The sequence below is a fragment of the Lutjanus erythropterus genome, chromosome 11 (genome assembly GCF_056507025.1).
Source record: "Lutjanus erythropterus isolate fLutEry1 chromosome 11, fLutEry1.hap2, whole genome shotgun sequence".
NCBI lineage: Eukaryota > Metazoa > Chordata > Actinopteri > Lutjaniformes > Lutjanidae > Lutjanus > Lutjanus erythropterus.
Genome location: NC_139327.1, coordinates 16,366,980 through 16,390,502, shown reverse-complemented (window position 1 = coordinate 16,390,502; position 23,523 = coordinate 16,366,980). Strand labels below are relative to the sequence as shown.

The window sequence follows — 23,523 nt, the reverse complement described above, 5'->3', positions numbered from 1 at the left end:
CACAGTCCAGTCCTGTGTGTATTGACATATGTTTCCTGAATGTGGTCTATCATTAAAGCTGATAACCCAAGTTATGCACTGCAGTGGTTCTCAAGGGGTCCATGGCACTTCATTATCATGATATTCAAAATATATTTACTCATAAAAAGCTTTATAGTTAAACCAATAATATTCTTTTTTTTTTAATCTAAAATATCTCATAGATTAGTTTAGTTAATAGTTTTAATGTAACAATCTATAACTCAGATAATTACAGTCCAGATTTTATTTTATGTAGGCATTTAGAGCAAAACACACTCACTTGATGTGTGTGCATACATGTTATGGGTAGTCTGTGTTGACAAGGTGCAAATATTTTAATACGTGTCTAATATCTTTCTAATATATTTATTTTAGTTTCTTCTTTCCCATGTAAGCATAAGTGTAAAAAGCACACAGGCTGTTTCAAATTATTTCATAAACACATAGGTCTACAAAAGGGGGGTCATTTTCTGTCTTCAAGGGGTCCTTGGCTGGGAAAATATTGCGAAACTCTACTGTTCTGGACTTTATTTGCCACTGCTACGCTCTATGCCAACTAGTAATTACGGCCAATACAGAGGTCTGGTAGGGCAGAGGAAGAAGAACATCCTGCAAGACAGAAATTAGGGCAAAACCGTCACTGAGTGCACTTCCACTCTCCCATGATGCACTGCGCTAATGTAATGTATGGCAGTTTTATTCGATAAATCAGTTGCTTTATATTAAGTTCATTAACATACATATTTGCCAGAATGTTGCCGCCATTTTGAAGGTTTAAGTTGGTTAGCGTTACCAAAAACAGCTGAAGCGGAGAACTCCGGACATGACCGTTGTAACGCGTAACCAGGGTAACGACGCACGACGTGTCTCGCGGGAGAATGAACGTTGAAAGAGCACTCGAGCAGCCTCGGACTGAACGCTTGTCAAGTTACTCTTTTACCGAGGTTTGTGTTAAACATGGAGACACCTAACTTCGGAAAAGAGAGACTCATAGTTCCTGGGGATTTTACCTCACCAGCTGTGTCAAGTAAGTTGTTTAGTTTTTCTTGCCGCATGTTTGGTTGAGATTTACCCGTAACTTCCTGCAAATGTTGAGTTCAAGATAATGTTAGCTAGCTAACGTTAGCCTACAATGTTAGCAAACAAATTCAACACACCACTTTAGCTAGTTTGCATTTGTCAGCTCTATCGTTAACCAACCTAGTTAGCAAGAAGAGGTCGTATTTAGGGCAGAGAAGTTGTCATGTTTATCTTGGTAGCTTTCTTGAAAGCTCAGCATGAAAAGGCTCTACTTAAGAAACTACTTCAGAAACGTTGTATTGGTAAAGTATAGGATTATACATGACTTTCATTGGGAGAATTCCTTAGACAAAGTTTCAGATTTGATGGCAATAACTGTGATGAAGAATATCCGTGTAGTATTGGACTGTATAAAAATAGAAGTGATTTACTTGCCAAAACTCCTTAGTTATGCAAAACTGGTATTGAATGAAAGCATTTTTCATTTCTCAATAGTATGAAAGTGTCAAAGTTTCATACCTAGCCCAAATCATGCTACGATGTATAAAGTGTAAATAATAATGCTAATGTAATGTAATGTTAGTCAGTAGTACACAGTTGAAAATATAAATAGTATTGATAGTAGTTTATCAAAAAGAAAACAGAAAAAAATACTGAACATAATAGATGTCTTTAAATTATTAGAAGAGACCTCTTAAATATTTTATTTATTTGCTTATTTTTTTCCTGCCCTTTTTTAGGAGGTATATCTGTTATAACACTGTGTGCTTGTTTTGTAGTGAGCCTGATAAAACCTTGTATCACTTACCATATATTTTTGTACAATGTCTAGACCTGAAAGACCTCGTACCCCCATCACATTTCACATCGAGTATACTGTCTGCTGGACAACACAGAGATGTTCAAATCCCAGGAACAACACCAACCATCGTCTCAATAAACCCAGGTGTAACATCAGTACCCTCAGGGGATCCCAGTTCTGCCAATCCATGGCTTGCCATCAGTCAGGCCCAACAGGAAATCTTGGAGCTGAGGAAGGAAAATCAGAGGATCATGATGTTACAAGAAGATAGCAGAAGAGGAAGGATCCCTGTAGATCACCCATCAGACCATAGGAGAAGGTAGGGCTGGTTGATGTGAGTTTAAATGTTTTAATAAAAATCTTTAGGCTCTGCTGCAATATATGATATATATCTCTATATATACATTTTCTCTAAAATAACATAGAGGAAACTATTAAATTGTGATGATCCGTTCCAAACAAATCAACAGTTTGAGGTATTCCATAATATTTTTCATATAGTCAGAAATTCTGTTTTTGGCTGTCAGTTGAGTGGTATGTTGAGAGCATGAATAGCTCCTCTTCCTCAAACAAAGATGTACAGAAAGAAGTGAGCAGTGGTCCAGATGGGAGTCAGAGTGGCGTCTAGAGGCAGAGAAGCACAAGGCAGAAGCTGAGAGGTTGAAGAGGCAAGTGGAGGCCCTGAAGGACACTACAGAGAGGCACAGGGAAGAGATGAGAGACAGAGACAGCACCGTGAACAGGTAGGATATGTACTTATGTTGTAATGCAGTCGAGTCATGTTACTTCTTGGTCTGGCATTCTCTGCATAACCAAACATTTCAGAGATTAGCGATGAATCATTCTGAACAAGCTTAACATGGCAGAACCTTTGTGCAACAGACAGAGCTACGAGTTGGAAGCAATGCATGAGGAGCTATGTAAGGCAAAGGCGGAACTCAGCCAAATCAGAGAGGAGCTCCTTTGCAACAATGCGCAGAAGGAGAAAATAAGCTCACAGGTAATGGTATTTACTGACAAAACATTTCATTTTGACACTGGTGTTGACAAAAATCACCTGAGAATTACTGGTATCTTGTATCTTATTTTGGCAGTTTATAGTCTGGTACAGTCTTATTGTCTTAATAATAGGGCTGCAACAAATGATTATTTCCATGATTTATTAATGTGCTGATTATTTTCATGATTGGTCAATTTATCGTTATCTATAAAAGGTCTGAAAATTGTGAAAAATGCTCATCACAACCTCCCAGAGTCAAGGGAACTTCTTCAAATTGCTTCTTTTGTCAAACCGACAAAATTGTCTACTATGTGTTTGATTGACTACTTGTTGCAGCTCTACTTAATAATAGCTTATGGTCACCTGACAGTTTTAATGTAGCAAGTTTCATGATGATTTGTTTCATGTATGAAGACTCCTCTATGTTTAACATATTGTTTCTTGTTGCAGTTTGAAAGACTAAAGGAAGAGTCTGCTGAGGAAATTACAAAGCTGAGGAGAGATACAGAGAGGACCCAAGAGGAGGCCCGGAAGCTTGCTCTGAAGGCTGAAATGGGCAAGTCACAGGCAGAGGAGGCCAAACAGCAGACTGTTAGTCTGTCAGAACAACTGGAGGAAATGCACAAGAGGCAGGAAGTGGAGGTGTGTGGCATAATGATGTACAGTTATGGTTGAAATTTTACATACACTTGTAAAGAGCATGTGTATAATGGCAGTTTTGAGTTTCCAGTGAGTCAAATAGCTCTTAATTTTCTGTGATGGAATGATTGAAACACATGTCTTTGTCAAAAAAACAATCATGCATTTTGGTTCTTTCATAAATTTATTACAGGTCTTCTGGAAATAAATCTGCTAATAATGTTAATAATAGGTTAAATGCCCCTTGGCCCTTTTCATCTCAGTAGACACAGACTTTTTTCTTCGGCACAGGCCAAAGGTTCTTGATAGGGTTTAAGTCAGGACTTTGGGAAGCCCGGTTTAAAATCTTAATTCTATCCCGATGTAGCCATTTCTTCACAACTTTTGATGTGAGTTTGGGGTCACTGTCTTACTGGAACACCCATCTACATAAAAGACCCAACCTTCTGTCTGATGATTTTAGGTTTTCCTGTAGAATTTTTAGGTAATCCGCCTTCTTCATTATTCCATTTACTTTCTGTAAAGCATTTTGTTCAGTAAGATAATCACAAATGAACACCACTTTTATTAGGGTTCCTATGCAGTATGGAAGAACATATGAATTTGATGTTAGCAATATCCAAGTCTCCAAATTGTGTGAGATAGCATAGGCCAGCACAAGCTTGATGTCTTCAAAAACAAGGCAGGCTCTGATGTGCGACTGAATGCACACTCCTATACAGAGCTGCCTCTATGTCACAGATCTAATGAGGACATCTGCATTAGACAAACTGCTTAAGAGAACACTGGAAAACACTGGCAAAAATTGCACAGTATGCACTGTAGAAAAAGTCCACTGAAAGTGCTGGATTTTCCATATATGCCACACAGATTTTTATGGTCTTAATGAATGAACAAATGAATGACTTATCTTTATCTACACTGTGCTTTTTACAGCAGAACCATCTGTAAGACACATTGCAAACACAAACTAAAACAGTCTTGTTGTCAAAGTAACAGGCCTATATCATATGAGGATAATGTAATCTATGCCTCAGCCTACACTGTCATTTTATAGTTTAAAATGTCAGAGAACGCTTTTGTTATTTTCTTGCCATAGACCAGTTATGCAGACTAATGTCAGATGCCCCAGATCACGTTTTAGTGAGTTTTAATTACAGAAATTCTGATTAGTCAGGAATAGGTGTGGCTTTAAATATTTACAGCTGTTTACAGACTGTGGGCTAAAACGCACAGGAATCCTAATTCTCTTTTACTGTAATTCACTACATGGTTACAATCAGGTAGGCAAACTCATTAAAATATGCAGCAATTAAGAGCAGTGTATATGATGGAATAGTGGTATTAGCATGTGCCAGAGGCCACCAAATTTGGGATCTAACAGCCTAAATCTTTCTTCTTCTGCTCCTGGACTCCCCTAGCTAGGTACTTTTTACTTCACTGGCTGGCTGCTCCATATTGTTGTGGACAGCCCTGTTTATGAGTTATACAGTGATGAAGCTATGAGAAAAGTAAACAGACTTTTCTGCATAAGGAAACCATAACTTTATAGCTGCATTCATTGTAATTTCCATGGACGTGGTGAATAAACAATGCTGCAGAGAAAATTAACTATTAATTAACTATTAATTCATTTCACATTAATTAATTCAATGTAAGTCTGAAAGTTTGAGCATTGACATTTTGAAATGGAAACAGTGGAGGAACCCTATACCATTAGGTTATAAACAAACTACACCATGGGCGCATGACTTCAACATCACCTCTATTAAGGACTGTTTTTTGGCATGATGACCTTTTTATGTAGTGGCTCAATTAGTCACTGGTTAGCAACTGTACTCACTAACATATTTTATGTGAGAGCAAACCATGAGAATCTCTTAAGCTTGTGTTAGCTACAGACCCTATTTCAGGCATCAAATGAAAAAAAAAAACAACAAAAAACAAAAAAAAACCATTGACCTAGAGATAAAGGAACAAAATGATAAAAGCAAATATGATAACTTGTTTTTAGGACTCATTCCTGCAGCACTCTGTCTGCAAAGATTTAAACTATCATACACCTTGTAGATATTGATTTGAGTGGCTTTATCTCAAGTTCCTGCAACCAAGAAGCCATGTCATCAGGCATCTGCTCTGCTGAAGTATCCTTGAGCAAAACACAGAGCATGTAAAACTGAAACTGACTTTTCTGGAACTGACCATCATTCTGACCTTCCTCAGAAGGAATCAATTGAAAGAAGAGCTTCTCCTTCAGGATCAATAAGATATGACATTGTTATTTGTATATGTCTTAAAACTTTCCATTGTTTGCCTCTTCACTTTCAGCTGCAACAATTGAATGCCTCCCACTCTGCAGAGTTGGATGCAGCGAGGAAAACAAACATCGAGCTACAGGACAGACTTCAATCAATGACCTCAGAAGTGCTGCAGCTAAAAAGCTCTCTGATGGAGGTCTCCACTGAGAGAGATGGGCTGAGAGAACATTTAAGGTGCCACATTCAATCTAAAACAGAACAGAGCTAAACATCTATAGCACTTTGTAGTCAGATTCACTGATTTTTTTGGGGTGGGTTGTGGTTTATTTTTCAGCCAAATGGGACAAGCTTTTGAGACACAATCAGCCACACTGCACAGCCTCAGAAATTACATTGGCCAGCTCGCCCCAGAGAAAGGAGAAAAGGAACGATTAAATGACGCTGTTGAGGTGAAGGCAATATAAACTGTATTGATTGCAATCAGACTACTGTAAAGTAATTGCATAGGGAGAAAAATTAATATCTTGTTCTTTTCAGCAGGGTAGACATAGACCTGTGAGGAAAATGGCTTAAATTTATGAATTAACATGCATATTATAGTCATCCATGTTATTACTGTATGTATACTTTTTATTCTAACAGTATCCATTTTGCAGAGGCTGAACAAAGAGAAGGCAGCTCTTCAGATGACAACAGAGCTTTTAACAGTCAGGCTCAACTCTGTGAATGAGATACTTGCCCTCCAAGAAGAAAAAATGGTGAAGAAGGTGAGTGTTTGTTCTATACATAGCTATGCCTGAAACACACCTATGCTTGTAAAACATGATGAGCAGTAGAGCTGCTACTTGCAGGCTACACCACTGCTTTCCTATGTAAACCAAGCAGCTGCCTATCATTGTGTTTTCTTGGCTTTATGTTGTAGAGTTGTCATGATACCAGAATTTTAAACTCGGATACAATACTAGTATTTTCTTTAAAACATACCCAATACCTGTTTCATTACTGTGGCAAAAAGGAAAAAATATCCTATGCGCACAAAATATGATCTCTCTGCAACGACCTGCACAAGGTGCTGGTACAGAAATACACTGAACACTTGCTATGCTCCTAGCCATATCAGGTAAGACAATAAAGACTTCAACTGAACAGAGGTCTTGAATGAGCACTTAATTTTTTTCCCATAGCTTCTGTACTTTCAATACTATAATTAACAGATACTGTATCCTTTTAAACACGCAGTATTGAAAACGTATTGAAGAATTGATATTTTTGATTAGACCTGGGCAATAAAACAATAGTGATAAATATTATCAGCAGACAATCATCAATAGCAATAAAAAAAATGCTTAATAAAATATTTAACAGTTTGACTTCTATGCATTAAATGCAAACCGCCTTGAAAGCACATAATGAATATGGTCAAACCCAGAGAAATATGTTATTTATTCAAGGTAATGATGTGCTTCCTTGCTCGCTGCTTGTTGCTTTCACTTCCGGGAACACATGGGATATAACAGATACATCAGAGAGTGGGGAAATCGGGGAACATGACTAAACATAATGTGAATTAACTTTTAACGTGAACCTTGTCCATGAACATGATTTCTGCCCGAGTCATGACAGATAGATTTTCATCTGCAATGATGGTTGTTTATCAGTGAAGGCAGCAACTCTTAGACCTCATGCTACCTCACGACGTAATCAAACTGTGCGAATATTGTGAATACGGTGCATTTAAAGTCTACTTTGTGTGTCTTGATAAATAAAGTGGTTAACCATTTTTCTTATCTTCTTTTTAATAAAGAGGTCATTATAATTTATCAGTAATTATGGATTGACTAAAATGAAATGCTTTATTGTGATAAATATTTCAGCTATATTGCCCAGCCCTACTTTTGACAACCTTATTAAGTTGTAAAATTTAGCATACTCTTATGTCTTAGTGTAGGCGTATGTCAGAAGTCTGGGGGGGGAAAAAAAGTCAGAAGCTTTGATGCACTTCATGGATCTTGAAGACGCTTATGCAGACCACAGGGTTTAAGATTGATGATGGAACAGCTCCAGACAGGATTGCACAGCCCTGCAGGAGTAATTCACTTGACTGAACACTTCACCTGAGGTGCTCTATCCAAATGTTGTGTATATACAGTATGACTCTGCAGGTGAAGTATAAAGCATTTTTTTTTTCGTCGTTGAAAACATTTTTCTTACATTTGAAGTGCATTTCGGTTAGTTTGGAATAAATGTCAACTTGCAGAGGCTTAAAAGTAGCTTGAGAGAGGTAATGGTCACGGTAAATGACATGTATTCTTAAGTTTTTGGTGGAGGTCACACAGAGAGCAGAGACTGTTTTGAAAACTCTTCTCTGATGGTGTGTTAATATAGCTGTGGGATGAAAGGAAAAAGGACTAATTTTAAAAAGCTTTAGTATGCTTTGGAAAACATCAAGGCTAATTTGTAAGCAGTAATTACCCACGCTTATATGAATCATTTGCTGAAGTGGTGTGTGTGTGTGTGTGTGTGTGTGTGTGTCTGTGTGTGTGTCTGTGTGTGTGTGTGTGTGTGTGTGTGTGTGTGTGTGTGTGTGTGTGTGTGTGTGTGTGTGTGTGTGTGTGTGTTCGTTCCAATAGACCTCTACAGACCTGCTTGTGAAGAATGAATCTGAAGGTCTTCAAGTGCTTCAGCTCTGGAGAGAGAAAGTGTTCAAGTTGTGCGTCCAGCTTCGCTCAAAGGACATTGAACTCAGAGGAGAGAAGGATAAACTTATTGCAAAAGTATGAAAACATTCATCTGTTAGTATACCACAGTACAATCAGAACCAGTGTGTTCGACACTGTGTTTGACTTGCGGGTCTGTGTTTCAGGTCAGATCCATGGAGCAGCAGCTCCAGCAGGAGCAGCACCGATCTAGTGTGCTCCAACACAGTCTGGATGACAGGATCGCTGAGCTGGACCTGGAGAGAGTGGAAAAGGAGGTTAGTACCAGAGCAAGTGATGTGATTTACGTGGCTGTCTGAAAATTTGATGATGCACAATAAATTTGGGGCTGCTTAGGAAAGTGATAAACGCTCGTACATTTGTACCACCTCTCAGAATGCTGACTATGTGAAAACTTTGCGAGGTTCCGGTAGCGGTTGTGATTTTAAGAACAGCTGCTGGGCAAGAAGAAATCCTGAAAACTGAACATCACGGTAGATTTTTGTAAGGTACTCTGTTAAATCGATGTGTGTTTTTCTTTGCAGACATTGAAACAGGATTTGGTGCAGGCTCACAAGGAAAACTTACAGCTGAAGTCACAGAATCAGAAAGCAGAGGCTGAACTTAAAACAATTACAGAAGCAGTACACAGGTAAAATAAATGTATCCAACTTTAAAAAATAGAGGATTAGTTATAAATTAGTTATATGATAGTGAAATGCAAAGCAATTGTTTGTCAGTGTTAAAAGTTTAACGACAGTTAAATGGATAGTATTGTAGACAGGGCCAGCAGAAAAGATATTTTAGCCACTCAGTCCACCTAAAAAAATCTCCAACAGGGTAAGTGCACTTAATGTTAAGAATATTTTCACTGCATTACTTTGCCGTCAGCCACCCTTTTCTTGCAAGAAACCGCTCTTATATCAGCTGAATATCAAAATCTCAAATTCAAATAGCTTTATTGGTATGAACAAAATATGTTGCTGCCAAAGCCAGATATCACTCTCTCTAAACCAACCACACTCTTTTGGAAAAAATAGTCATTTTAGCTTGCAAAAAATCTTAGTTTTTGGTTTACCGCTGACTTGATCTGTTAGATTGTTAGTGCTATACATTACTTTGATGTTTTTAAAATGATAGTTAGGATGCTTTGAAGTCACACAGTAACAAACAATTCATGTGTTCTGCAAGGTAAAATGCCTGATTTTACCTATGGTGTTTGGTTTGTTTGGGTAGAATGATCTTGTATGAAAGTGTTTTCCCATCAGAAAACATATTCTAAATACAATGATTTTTATAGGTGGACCTTTGTTTTAAGTGGTTGAAATACCTTTTGTTGCTCACTCTGTCCATAGCAGTTCATTGCTTAGCTTCAGTGCTTGTACTCCTCTCTGCTTCTCCAAACGTGGGGCATGCCGATTGTGAATACACTGACTACCAATAAGTGCCTCATACAGCCCCACTTCAAATAAACCAAACTATCCCTGTAATGCTGTATTGTCTCACATTTTGTGCCTCACAGGTTCAGTGTGGTATTTGAAAGCAAAGTGGCAGAAGTGGATGCAGCTCAAACAAGGCTCAACACTGTAACCCAGAGGTTAACATTCGCCAAAGGACGAGTGGAGATGATCCAAGGTGTGATTATAATGGAGTGAAATGTGCTGATGGCAATGCTTCAGTTTAAATTACAGATCTTTGGTAAAGAAAGTACATTTCATTGTCTTTGCTTTTCAGGTTTGATCATGCGGAGGGTTGCCCTGCAGAAAGTTCAGCAAGCCAGTAAACAGGCAGAAGAGACTGCAGACAGGTTTGAGGTTTCACATTAACGCATTTTTTACATGGTGAATGTACCTAAACAATCTTTATCCAACCAGGATATAAGGAAATCTTTTTTTGTGTCTTGTTTTACAGATAATTTAATCAACCATTGAATGAGAAAAATAGCTTTCTAAACTAAGTATGCTCATGAGAATGAAGTGGTTTAGTATGTCATCCCCATATCTGCAAACATGTTTCTATAAACACATATATATATATATATTCTAATTCAAATATTTTGATTATTTGTGCTTTGGAAGAAGTTTTGTAATGAGGTGTCGCATTATGCCTGTGGCTAATTGCCTAGTACTTTTTTTCAATTGGTCACAATCATTTACTCTATACTGACAAAAATAATGCCAAATACATGTTGCAATGATTCTGGAGCCCAGAGTTATATCTCAAAGTATAAGTAAGGATTACTTATACTTATCAACAGCCTCCAAATTCAAAATATTTAGAATTTTAATATGAATTGAAGAAAGTCAACCATCTGTTTTGCATTTTATAAGCCGTAAATAGCAGATGTTCTGGTTAAGTGATTTAAAATGCATTATTACTGGTACAATTTTAAGCATTCATTTAATCCATCAGCCCTTTCAGCACTAAGACATTAATTAGTAGCCAAAATAAAAGAACTGTTACAGGCCTAATGTTTTAAAAGGCATATTGCTTTACAAAATATGCATTACAGCCATACTCAACTAAATTCAGTTTTACACCTTTCATACACATGTGCAGCACAAACAGTTTCACAAAGCAAAATTAAAACAAAAACAACAAATAAATAAAAAAAAAATCAGCAGGAATAACAATTACAACAATAACAATAAAACAATAGAATTTAAAAATTGATAAATAAAGTCATTGTAATGAAGTGAAAGAAACACCAAGAATTAAAGTAAATTCAAAACAATACAAAACAATGGTTGTAGCTTGAAGCTGTTTCATAACATTACTTCCAGTTAAAAGGCAAATTAACAAGATGAATATTTAATTTCCTTTTAAAGATACTGAAAGAACTTGCCATTCTTATGTTTAGAGGCAGCGAGTTCCACAGTTTAGGGGCATAAAAAACAGAAGGCCCTCTCACTGTTATGTCTATGGGACACATAAGGAACATTTAAAAGAAAAGTGGTTTAGGACCTCGGTGACCTGGCTGGAACTGAAAATGAAAGAGCTCTAATATAGGGAGGAGCAAGGGCATTCAAAGCTTTAAAAACAAGTAAAAGAAATTTAAAATCAGTTCTAAAAGATACAAGTAGCCAGTACAGTGGGGTAATGTTATCTGTTTTCTTTGTTCTAATTAAAACTCTGTCCGCAGTATTCTGAACTAGCTGTAGTTTTCTTATAGGCTTTTTAGGCAATCCAGTATAAAGAGAATTATAGTAGTCTAAATGGCTTGTATTTCAGCAAACATCTGATGATGGCGATATTCCTAAGATTAAAAAAAAAAGAAGCTTTAATGACATCGTTTTGATCTGCCTGCCAAGGCCACCAAGCAATTTTTATCTAGTGAATCTAGTGTTCGGATGGGTAAAAGCTTTTTAAACATAAATATAAAAATCATCATATCACTTCCACTGTTTGGGCGATTCTGCAGTATTGTTTTCTTGTTAAACTCCAGCAATGTTTGTCCAACTAAACCTGACCTTCAATCGGCATGAGGGTGAGGAGATAATGACTGAATTTTCATTTCTGGGTGAACTATTTCTTTAACCTCAATATTAAACCCACAAGAGACCTCACACCTGATTGTAACTTAACACAGAAATGTTTTTTGTGATCATCAATTCACAAAGATACACATAGATTTGGGCTCCTTGTACTGCTGGACTTCGCTGCGGATTTGGTGCTAAAATATATTGACAAAGTGGATTTAATTATGGCCAACAACTAAAATATACTAAGATGAATTGGTATTCTGATATCAGTGTAGTGTCTTGCCCAGATGGGCCTACAAGACTTACAAACTTCAAATAAACTTATCTCAGTGTGTGAGTGTGTGTGTATTATTCAGTCTAGTTTGTCTAATTTTCCAAGCTTTAGAAATAAATTAGCTCATACTTTGCTACTTAGTCCAACTTTTTTGTCTACTGCTCACATGGGCTGAGAGGGTCAAGGAGCTCGCCAAAGTGTGGACTGCTATGTCCCTTTGACATAGTGCTGGATATAAGGCTGAATAGTATAGTTGAAATCAATATTGTGATATTGATAATTCTGATATACTATGTAAATTTATCACAATATGACAATTTTATGTCTTGTCTGGGATTATTAGTCCACATGTAAAAACAATTGCTTTCTGTCTCCTTGGAGTTTGCCTCACACTTTGATGCACTGTGCAATTGCTTCTCTACATCTCTGCTTGACTCTCTGCTCCCTTATTTGCTCTGCCATCTTGTCTGTGTTGCCCTGCAGCATCACAAACCTCCAGACAGAGCTTAGTTTGGTGTGTGAAGAGAGAGACAAGCTCACACAGGAGCTCAAAAGAACCCCGGAGCTCATTGAGAAAGCTCTGGCTGATCTGAAAGAACAGTGTGAGTACCCTTACAACTCACTGCACCTTATCATGATATATTATTTGTTTATCTGTCAGATATTACTGTTTTGGCGATGAATGTGTCTCAGTTTACCTTTGCACATCCCCCTCAGATGAGAGCAGACTCAGACAGCAGCAGCATGAGCTGGAGCAGAGCTGGGTGGAAGTCCGGCAGGCTGTGGCTGGCAGAGAGGAGGCCGACCAGAGCCTGCAGCAGATCCAGGCCCAGCTGGAGCAGAGCAAAGTGAACCTGGAGAAACTCCGCTCTGAGCTGCTCAGCCAGCAGGAGCACAGTGAGCATGGTGAGGATGTGGCTGCGGCACCACTGTTTTTCAACCTTGACTTATCCAGGGAAAGCAGACTGAGTGCTCCTGCTCTTTTTCAGAGATGTCCTCTGTCACCGTCTCCACATATTCACACCTGGCCACTCCTGGCGGCTCGGTGGCGTCACCAGAGCAGTTGGGGATTAAGTGCTCAAGAGCACCTTGACTGTAGCTGTTTAGGGGGAGTTGCTGAGTTTCTCTAATATGTTTTTTATCCCCACTGGTTCAAGGATTTAACCTGACCACTTAGGAAGCATCTTAGCTTCAAACTTGTATTAAAGGATAGGGTCACAGTTTTTCAAGTCTCTCTTAAAACAATAGTCAGGTGCCCAAATGTACATTCAAACAGGGTTGACCTGATGTATAGTGCTGTACTGTACTGTTTATTTATTATTTTCTATCATCTGTTATTCATTTTCTCAATCAATTAGTCGGTTGCTCTATGAAATTTTAGAAAAAGGTGAAAAATATCAATCAAAGTCCAAGGTGATGTCCTCGGATATCTAGTTTTGTCCACAATCCAAAGATATTCACTCAACTATCATAGAGGACTGAAGAAACTACCAAATATTCACATATGAAAGGGTGGAATCAGAATAGTTGGCAATTAATAGTTTGCAACTAATTGATTAATCATTTCGGCTCTACAGATGAAAATTGTTTCTCTTGTTTGTTTGCAATTAACAGATCCTATCCTAATCCACCTTCTATGTAAGCGATGGTGGACAAAAATCCACAGTTCTTGTTTTATGTAAAAACGCATTCTGACGTTTATCTGAAGATGACATGAGGCTCCATTAGACTTGGTTAGCCTCATGCGGGGATTCAAAGGATTCAAAGGCTTTGTTATATGTAGAAATAAACAAGTTATTTTTATCTTAGTTCTTATATTTTTATATTTATAAATACAATAATTTGTGGCATCAGGTAGAGGACATAGCAAAAGTTTAATACATAAAAAAAGGACAAGAACAAGGTGACAAGCTGATAAATAATTGTGCTAGAAACGGTATAAAAGTCTGTGCAGTATAAAAACAGTATTTGCTTTATAAAACAGAATAAAGGTGTGTCAGAATATGATTTAAGTAGACAGGGATATAAACAGTCGCCAAGTTAAGTTGTTATCTTCCAAAGTTACAGTCTTTTTAGTTGAAAATTCTGTATGAAATCCTTTGTGTTCCCTCAACATTGTTTCCCTGTTGATCTGCAGTGGAGTGATGGTAACAAAAAGAGGGAATTTTTAACAATTTAAACAGGAGGAATCAAAACTCGCTCTTTGTTGATATAGGTGCCTGACTATTGTTTTAGACAAATTGTGAACCTATCCCTGAACTGATTTTTTGGCCAATTGGGTACAGAAAGAAGTTCTAGACCATCTGATCCAGTGGTAACATAAAAGAATTGACTATATACTGCTTTCAAATGGAACTTGTGAAGTTGCAGGTTTCAGACAAATTCACTTTCGAGGTCTTGAATGCCACAAGAGGAGGGTGTTCATATGGACTTATGAACATGGTAAACACAACTCCATTTGAAGGCAGCTGTAGCCACTTTAATGATGTTGGGTTTAATTTCCTTTGATCCCAGATCCCACATTGCTTCACTGTATATTCCTTTACCTTTACAAAAAGAATGAATGATCAACAAATGTTTGCCACTAGCTACACTTTTAAAACTAAATAGAAGTGCTTTTTTCTGACCTTTAGGCTGCAGCCATCTTGCTGTGTTACTGCTGTGGTTGCATCATAATTGATAAATCCCAAATTGTTTCAAATGGCTCCTTGTTTGTGGAGGTCTTGCTGTCTGTGAAAATTTGCTAACAGATGCAATAAACTCCAGTTTATCCCCTGAGGTACAAATATAGCATTAGACTGTGTTTCTCATTTTGTGAGCTACTGTATTGAGGAGTGATGTGTGTACTTGTTTTTCCCCTTCAGCCCTGCAGGAGAGAGTGTCTGAGATCAAGGACCGCTGTGCTGAGAGGCTGAGAGAGATGGAGGTTCAAGTCAATACTGCCAAGAGAGAGCACACCAAAGCAGGTAGCAGGATTAGCACCATGCTACCTCAGCCCACAGCAGCTTAACATAGGGGGCTGGAGTCATATCTGTAATGCAGGTTGTGATCTAATATGATTGGAATTGTTTACATGGTATATAGCAGCATTTCCCCGTGGCTTTTGATCTGTCTGTATTGTCTCTTGCAGTTATGACTTTGCGGCAGTTTGAGAGGGAGGCAGCGAGGAAACAGGATGAGATGAGAGAAGCTCAACATTTGGGGAGAGAACACACAAAAAAGGAAGTCCAGAATAAACAACTGAAGGAGACAGACAAAGACAAGAACATGCTGCTGGTGAGACGTTTTAAAGCAAAAGACAGTTGTGAAAACTGTTGTTTCTGTCTTCATTTCTGTTGATGGCCTGAATCTGTTCCAGGCCACTGTTGCTGAGACAAGTGAGCATACAACAGCTCTACAAAACTCTGCTGCTCCTCAAGGAAAACCTTCGGAGAGGAGCCGCCATGCAGGAGCAAAAGTCCAACTACCTGCCGGCGGTAAGTAGCATCTTAACTTCCTCATGCGTCAGACACTTATTTTAAGTCCTAACATTTACACAGACATGACTGATCTGACCGATGGCCTGTCTGTTTCCTGTCAGAGAGACTCCTGTCTGTTCTGGAGGAGCTCCACACTCTCAGTGCTGCCGTGGTAAACAGCTCTGAGGACTCTGCGGAGGAGGAGGAGGGACAGAATGACAGCGTGGGACCGTCCACAGGCAGTCGGCACAGCTGATACCTGCTGATGAATCACTGGAGCCAGTGAACACACCTTTAATTCGTACAGAAGGTGGGCAGTGTTGGTTCTTTAAGAGCCAAGAAAACACAGTCAGTGGAAAGAATCAGTTTGAGCCAAACATCAGAAAAACAAGAATTTCACATTTCTACTGGGTGCATAAGAACAGTAATGGTTATCTAGTGCCGAGACAGTCTGCTTAAATTTAAATTCATTCAGTACTTCTCCTGCGTCTGTCTCAAGGATAACTTTTACAGAGAATACTGGAAATGCATTGATGCACAAGGAATTTATCTCAGTCAACATTTTGGAATGTACAAATATTTTCTCAACTCAAGTTGAATGAAAAGTTTAGTTCAGGAGTTCTCAAAGTGCAGCCTGCAGTCCATTGGCAACACTTTCTGTGGCTCCTGAACGTAGCATGAAATTATAGTTAAACCATTCCATTTCAATACTACTTTCAATACACTACTCTAGTTCTCCTGCTACTGCATCAGAATGCCTTCCCCCATAACAAGCGTCTGTCATGTTAGGCATGATAACTTGTAGAAAACTACTGGTTGCATGGCAACTAGTGGCACCTCGTAAGCATCACAGGACTTATGTTCTGCCATCAATTCTAGTGCTGTATTTTTGGAGATGACTCAGCAGTTTGATGTGGAAGTGAGGCTGTATTGAGACACAATCAGGGGTTGCTGTGATTAACAGGTGAGAGTAAGTCACCAGTGTGTAAGACACAAACAAGTCTTTAACCTTCAAGTCTCAAGAAAGTCCCAAGGTACCATCTTGAGAATCAAGCAAATCATTAGTCCCTGCTAAAAGTCAGGCAAGTCAAGTCAAGTCATTGCTCAGGTCAAACAAGTCACAGGTCAAGTCATATGAAATTCTGATGATCCCCACTGTTTCCACATTTAAATCAGTAAAAAGACAGTGGTCATGAAAAGTTGAGTTTTATTTTCAACATTAATGAAAATGGAAAAATATTACTGATATTTGACATATTGTGGCAATCAATAACAAGCCCTTTGAAATGGACAACAATGGAGAGTGGGGCTCTGATGTTATGACATAGTGTTATAGTTGTAAAAGGCTCTACAGTGAAAACAGAAGTACAACACAAAACATTTACATCACATTTTTTAAAGTCTCCTGCTTTAGCTCCCTTCAGGAGGATCACACCATTTCTCCTCAGCTTATTAACACATCTGTCTGAAGTACATCTCATATGACAGTGCCTGCATACTGCTATTATCTTCTTAACGCTGTTATAAACATCAATGAAATCCATGAATCCAAATATAATTATATTGGACAAGCCACCTCCATGATAGCCCTCCTATGTTGCCTAAAAAATACAAATACTTTTGAGTCACCTGTCTGAAGTGTAAGTCAGATCTCAAGTCATAAATACTAAGTCAAGTCAAGTCGAGTCTTTTATCAATATTAGCAAAGCAATTCTCAAGTGCTCAAATTTTGTGACATGTCGGATTTAAGTCAAGTCATGTGATGTAAGTCCCCCATCTCTGGTGATTAACTGGAGGGTTGTGTGGTGGTGTGGGGGTTGTGCAGCAATGTTTATTTGTGCTGGGAACAAAACGCTGTCAAACAATCAGGAAAAAAACGTTATATTTCCCTGATTTACTGTCTTTGTCACTACCAGCAGGCCCACTCTTCATACAGACTCTACCTTGCAAGACCACATCTGCATGCTTTCTCTCTCTCAGACAAATGGACACATGCTGAAGAAAGCTTTATGGGGACTCTATTTTCCAGCATTAACTGCAGCCAGACCCAGACATCAAAGCTGGGTCTGGCTGCAGTTGAAACCAAGTGATGACACAACAGGGAGAGTGTGGAGCAGTCTGATCACTGGCTTACATACTTGGCCACTGCAGCGTCACATTGGGTTGCGTTTCTCCAAAGTTGATTCTGTTTCAACTTTTCTGCTGCACACCACTGCACTGAGTCTGTCTGAATGCCTGTCTGAATGTGGCCAAGCCACTACAGAAAGTACACTGTATTGTTGAGGAGAAAAGGGGATTTCAGGGAAAAAAAACTCTAACTCTGCTGGACCTTGTTGACAGATAACGGGATTTGATTTATCTGCAAACAGGTGCATTTGGAACTCAACAAATTTAATATTAAATGCCATCATGAGATCAACCTCAAATACTACAAGTTCACAGGTTTTCCTGCACGGCCTTCAGTCATATGCTGGCTCCCTAAATTGGCATTCAGTCATCTAAATTATGAGAACCCCTGATATAGATGTTAATGTGAGTTTCAGTTGTAGTCTAATCTGTTTTTTCATTTGCTTTTAAATTCACATCAGATTGTGTTCCACACTTTCATTTCTTTTCATTATTTTAAATTTCCCTTTAATTTAAATTGTGCCCCTTCAGTCAATGAAATGCCTTAAAGTCTGACATCACAATCACACTAAAATGTGTGAAGATACACTCACAGAAGGAATTATTTATATTTTTTACAAAAGATAAATAATAGACTGTATGTTTATTAAAAATAATGGACAGATGGTGATGTCTTCAGTGAATGCAAAGATGCAACCAGATTTGTCCATTTCAGTTAGTTATCGGATGGCTTGTTAGATAAAAATACAGCTGGCAGAGGTATTTTCCTGCTAATGTGAATTCAAGTCTATTATGTTGAATTTGATCCATCAAGTTGACCAAGTTGGTCAAAGTATTCCTTTGTTATGCTGAGGCTTGTGTCTTAATTTTCAGTGCAATCTAATAAAGCATTTTTACATTGCCATTCTGTGGTGTTCAGAAGCATTTTGGAAAATATTGATGAAACCGTTGATATGACTGATATGACTCTCAGTTCTAATCACTGCTAGTTGTCAGCAGTGAGGTCAAAAATCCACAGAAAGAAGAGACACTAACATATCTTTTAGCAGTTTCTAAATATGTTAGATTTTAAAATGTCTGCATTAAACATTTGAATAAAAAATACACAGGAGTTTCTCAGGTTATAGTTAGCTAAGAATGTTGACTTTGTTTTATAAAACACCCTATAATGTGACAGGTTTCTCTTCATATTACATAGGGACAGTTGGGAAGACCTACATGATTTCATATAGAAAAAAAAATCAATATTTTCTATTTGAAGTTCCTTTATAGAGGTTGGTTTCAAAGCGACGTTGCAATCATAGGATGGATGATGATAAACATCATGATAAACCAGATAATTGTGCTATTTGTCATGTTGTCACGGGTGCTAATAAATTTTGCAACAGTTGGAAGTTTTGAGCCTGCAGGTGAAAACATCTCACAGAGCACCAAGGGAGAGCTGAGTGAAAATACTAATAAAGTCTAGACTTCCCTACTCTATTTTCTAAGAGCATCAAAAATAATTTGCAGGGATACACTCAGAGCTAGAGAGGTGATTCATCATGGCAGGGAGCGGATGAATGCATCAAATTAATAATAATAAAAAAAAAAAGTATTATTGGATTTTAGCAGTGCACTCCTGCTTATATCTGGTGCTTTAGAGTTTGCAAAGCAGCATGAAAAGCATGAAAATGTTTTACATAGTATTGCAAACTGAGCACCTGATACAACAGTCAATGTCAATGACACAGTCACTGAAGGGATCATGTATGGTCCAAACCAGGGGTGTCAAACATGTGGCCTGCAGGCCAGAACCTACCCACCAAAAGGTCCAATCCGGCCCACTGGATGACTGTGAATTGTAATAAATTGCATAGCAGTCATTCATTCCACATCTGAGTACAGATCTCTGAACAAACAATGAATACTTATTTTGGTTATATAAAAAAAATAAAATATCAATGAGTAGCTTCAGGACAAAATCATCTGTATCAGACTTGCGTCAACAATACTGGTACAACCTTGTTGCTAAGTTGTTGCCATGATTTGTAAATGGTTTGTTAGGCAGAGAAATAACTTCACCCTCTCCTTCATTAGTTTCCGCTTTAGTCGGGGTTTAATGGTGATGCCAGCGTTACTACACAGGAGTAGAAATGTCTGGAAAAGCATCTGTTTTGCATTTGGATGGTTAATTTATTTTGAACTTTGTCAGAACGTGACTGTATTTACCACTATAGACTGGAAACATTTGAACATGTTGTTATTATACAGTGGTTTTATTGGTCCAGCCCACCTGAGATGGAACTAGTTTGTACGTGGCCTGCGAACTAAAATAATTTGACATGATGGATTATTTTAAAGAAATGTGCCACCAATATTCCATCTTTGAGCATCTGTATTTTTGTGTGATGCACTTTATATCACATCATGTATTAACATCTTACGTTTATGACCAGGATCATAAGAATGTAACTATAATGGTAATAATTGTGAGGCATGATAGCAAATGTTAGAGTAAACCTGCAGCAATTAACAGGAAAAAAAAAAAAAAAATCACGTGTTCGCTTGTGCAGTTCAAAGCCAGCAGAGGGCGATGTTGTCAAAGGTGAGAGCAGCACAGACAGTGATTTCCAGCACTTCTTCAGGCTGAACTTTGTCAAGAGCATTTTCTTCATTGGAAAATTATTGAAGACTGTAAAGAACAAAATGATTTCTGTAGGTTATTACCTATATGTGTCTCTTTCCCGCAATTTTACATTGGGCAGTGAGTGAGGGAGGATATGTCCACATGTGGTGATGAGGGATCATTTATCTGTATTTCACTTCATTCATTAATCAATCTAACCAGGAATCCTTCTGAGAGCCATTTAATGTTTTACTGTGTTTCTCAACAAATGGTAAACAGGGTTCTGGTGCAGAACTCTGAGGTTGATGCTAAATTTCTGTGGCAAAAAAAATGAATGTTACAGTATACATCCTGAATAAATGCATTAATTCATTTCCATTGCCTCCGGAATGTGGAGAGAACTGCACAGCCACCAGACAAGACCGTGGTTAACCGATGAATAATTTAATAGAGCACTGCAATCCAGACAAGACGCAAAATAAATGAGGTAATAAAAAACAATCAATAAGCTCCCCGACAGATTTTTATTAACAGTTCTGAATTAATGGCATGTAAAATTTGCGGTTCAAACAAACAAGTGGGTGCTCACCAACTGTGTTTTTACATATCTGACTTTAAGCAGTGTTGAGACTGAAAATGTGAGAACTTGAATTTTCTTGAATTGTCTTGAGCATATTATGGCTGAACAATTAATTTAAATGTTATGTAATTCACAATATGTCCTTTTACAATTTTTAAAATCAAGGAGGCCCAATATTTGGGTAAGGCAAAATGTTTGTCCAGAATCCATTTTGAATTGAATATTGTCGTGCTCACAAATTATATTGTAATTGCAAAATCAGTCAAAATAATCACAAGCAAATATTTTTCAAAATCATACAGACTTAGAGCAAATCAGTAACTGATTTTCTTACATATTTACATTTACTTCATGTAATTTTTACCTTTGCTGTAATTTAAACCCTGAACTTAAGCTCTAATAAAACAATTCATATACACAATAAAAAAAACCACACAAAACATTTCTGCATTAAAATGTGTAAAAGCTCTCGACATATTTTATATATTTTGTTGAGTTGTGCACTTACTTACCCAGAGCAATCTGCAGTTTACTCAAGGTAACAGTGCGTTTCCTGTTAGATGTTGCTAGCTAGTTTCTAGTTCCTGTAAACTTCAAAGAAAACACAAGATAAATCAGATTTGTCAGAGGGTGAGGAAAGAGCTCAGCAAACTTGGCTAAACTTATTGTGAATAGAACTTAAGTATCATCCTGTCCATGAACATGATTTATGCCTGAGTCATATAGATTACCATTACAGATAGCTTTTCATCTGTAATGGTGGTTATTTATAATTGAAGATAAGAACTCCTTGATCTCACGCTACTTCACAATGTCATCACAATACTCCTTTTGTTATTGTTTTAAGGTGAGAGAGACACCAACAAGCAAAATGTACTTATTGTGTATTTAAACCAGTTCTGTGGCTCTGGCTCCATTGACAGCCGTTTTTTTTAATATGTATATATATATATATATATATATATATATATATATATATTGTCTTTATTGATAGACTGCAAAGTACTTTTCCATGCTAGTGTGTGAACCCTCTTGCCTCTGATTCAGGGGTTGATACTGTGCTGTCAGAGTACAGCGTGTCAAGTCAGAGCATCTGCTGTCATCGGCCCTGCCTGTCATCAAGTGTCTGCGTCAAGCCTCCGTCCGATATTTGTTTTTCTGTTAAAAATAAAACGCACAAACCTGCAGGTTCTTTCCACTCTCTGCATGTTGTGGAATGATTTTTACCCTTTTGCTTCATATCAAAAGACGCAGCACATAGAAAACATTTCTGCAAATAACCTGGGACTGGAAAAAGAGGGTTATGTTCACCATATTGAGAAACGTCTGCCAAATGTCAGGTGATCTTTGCAAAGCTTCTCTCTCCAGCTGACTAGCTTCCTGTTGCTAAATTGCTCTTTGCTGTCAGGTTTCTACCTGTGCTCCTCAAAAGCTGTGTTCTCTGCACTGCTAACTGGCTATAACTAAAGTCAAACTTCATGTCTGAAGTGTTGTGAAAACTTAATCCTCTGCCTGCAAATTGCTCTGTCACACTTTGCCAAATGTCCCCAAAGTCGAGTCCTCTTGGGGCCAGTCCTCATTCAAGTTTGCTACAGCCAGTGATTGGAATATAATACAGAAATCCCTAAAAAATGGTCAGTTTTTACCAGATATAGTATATATTATATAGTATATTCTCTGGTGGACATTAAAGCCATTCCTCAGCGTGTTATTTAGAAGATTCTATTTCTGTTCCATTTTGACTTCAAATTGCCACCTCTAATATTTAATACCTTTACTTTTACGTTTATAAAATGTCCAGTATAATGCAGTAAACTGTGCAGTCCGAAACACTAACTCCTCAGTTGTTATTTATTTAGATGAGAGGGTTACAAGCTTCAAAAAACATCATGTCCTCAATCTTTGAATGAAAATAACATTTTAGATTTAGATTTTAAAGGAGCAGTATGTAACAGTGGCATCTCATTAGCTAGAGCCAAAGAAAGTATATAAAATTGGTTGAAATCCTATTTAATGTAAGATTTATGGTTGAAGCGAGTTGTTGGCCCCCACCTCCTCTTCCACAGACTCGGGGAAGTTCTGCTGGCTGCAGGAGCTGCACATGAGCGCATGATTTGTGCAACATTGTAAATTGACATCAACAAGCGATGTCAGGTCCTCCTCTGCACGTTGATCAGCTGTTTATAACTGTCAGGTGTCTGTCAGTGTAAAGCTAAGTCTGTTATCCTGAAACCACTGCTCAGAAAATACAGACTGCAGATGGAGTTCATTTAACTGTTATACACATCTACAACTTCTACAAGATTATTAATGATTTCTCCCGACTCATAAACAAACACTAACGCATTCAGCATTAATTTGAATACTAATTAATGTCAAACAGGCATACAAAAACAGTTATTCCGGCGTGGAATAGAAAGGGGATCACCACAGCTACAGTGTTGATATCAGCAAAGCGAGTATGTCAACTTAATGTGTTTCCCTGAATTCTGAAGAAATATCCTGGTCATTTTTTATGATTTATTGCAGTGAATATATTTCAGATTTCTCCTTTAAAC

The 23,523-nt window shown here is 37.8% G+C and overlaps 1 protein-coding gene across 1 annotated transcript; it reads left to right on the top strand.

Moving 5' to 3' along the window:
- The first annotated feature begins 720 nt into the window (after positions 1-720).
- On the top strand, positions 721-18,294 carry cchcr1 (coiled-coil alpha-helical rod protein 1). The gene is made up of 20 exons (XM_084730975.1): positions 721-1,060; positions 1,874-2,162; positions 2,419-2,586; positions 2,726-2,843; positions 3,294-3,485; positions 5,811-5,974; positions 6,075-6,189; positions 6,397-6,507; positions 8,371-8,514; positions 8,604-8,714; positions 8,982-9,088; positions 9,959-10,071; positions 10,171-10,243; positions 12,676-12,794; positions 12,910-13,098; positions 15,057-15,158; positions 15,323-15,468; positions 15,551-15,668; positions 15,773-15,960; positions 17,567-18,294. The coding sequence occupies exons 1-19, from the start codon at positions 979-981 to the stop codon at positions 15,904-15,906; spliced, it is 2,595 nt and encodes an 864-aa protein (XP_084587101.1). The 5' UTR covers positions 721-978; the 3' UTR covers positions 15,907-15,960; positions 17,567-18,294.
- The last annotated feature ends 5,229 nt before the right edge of the window (positions 18,295-23,523 follow it).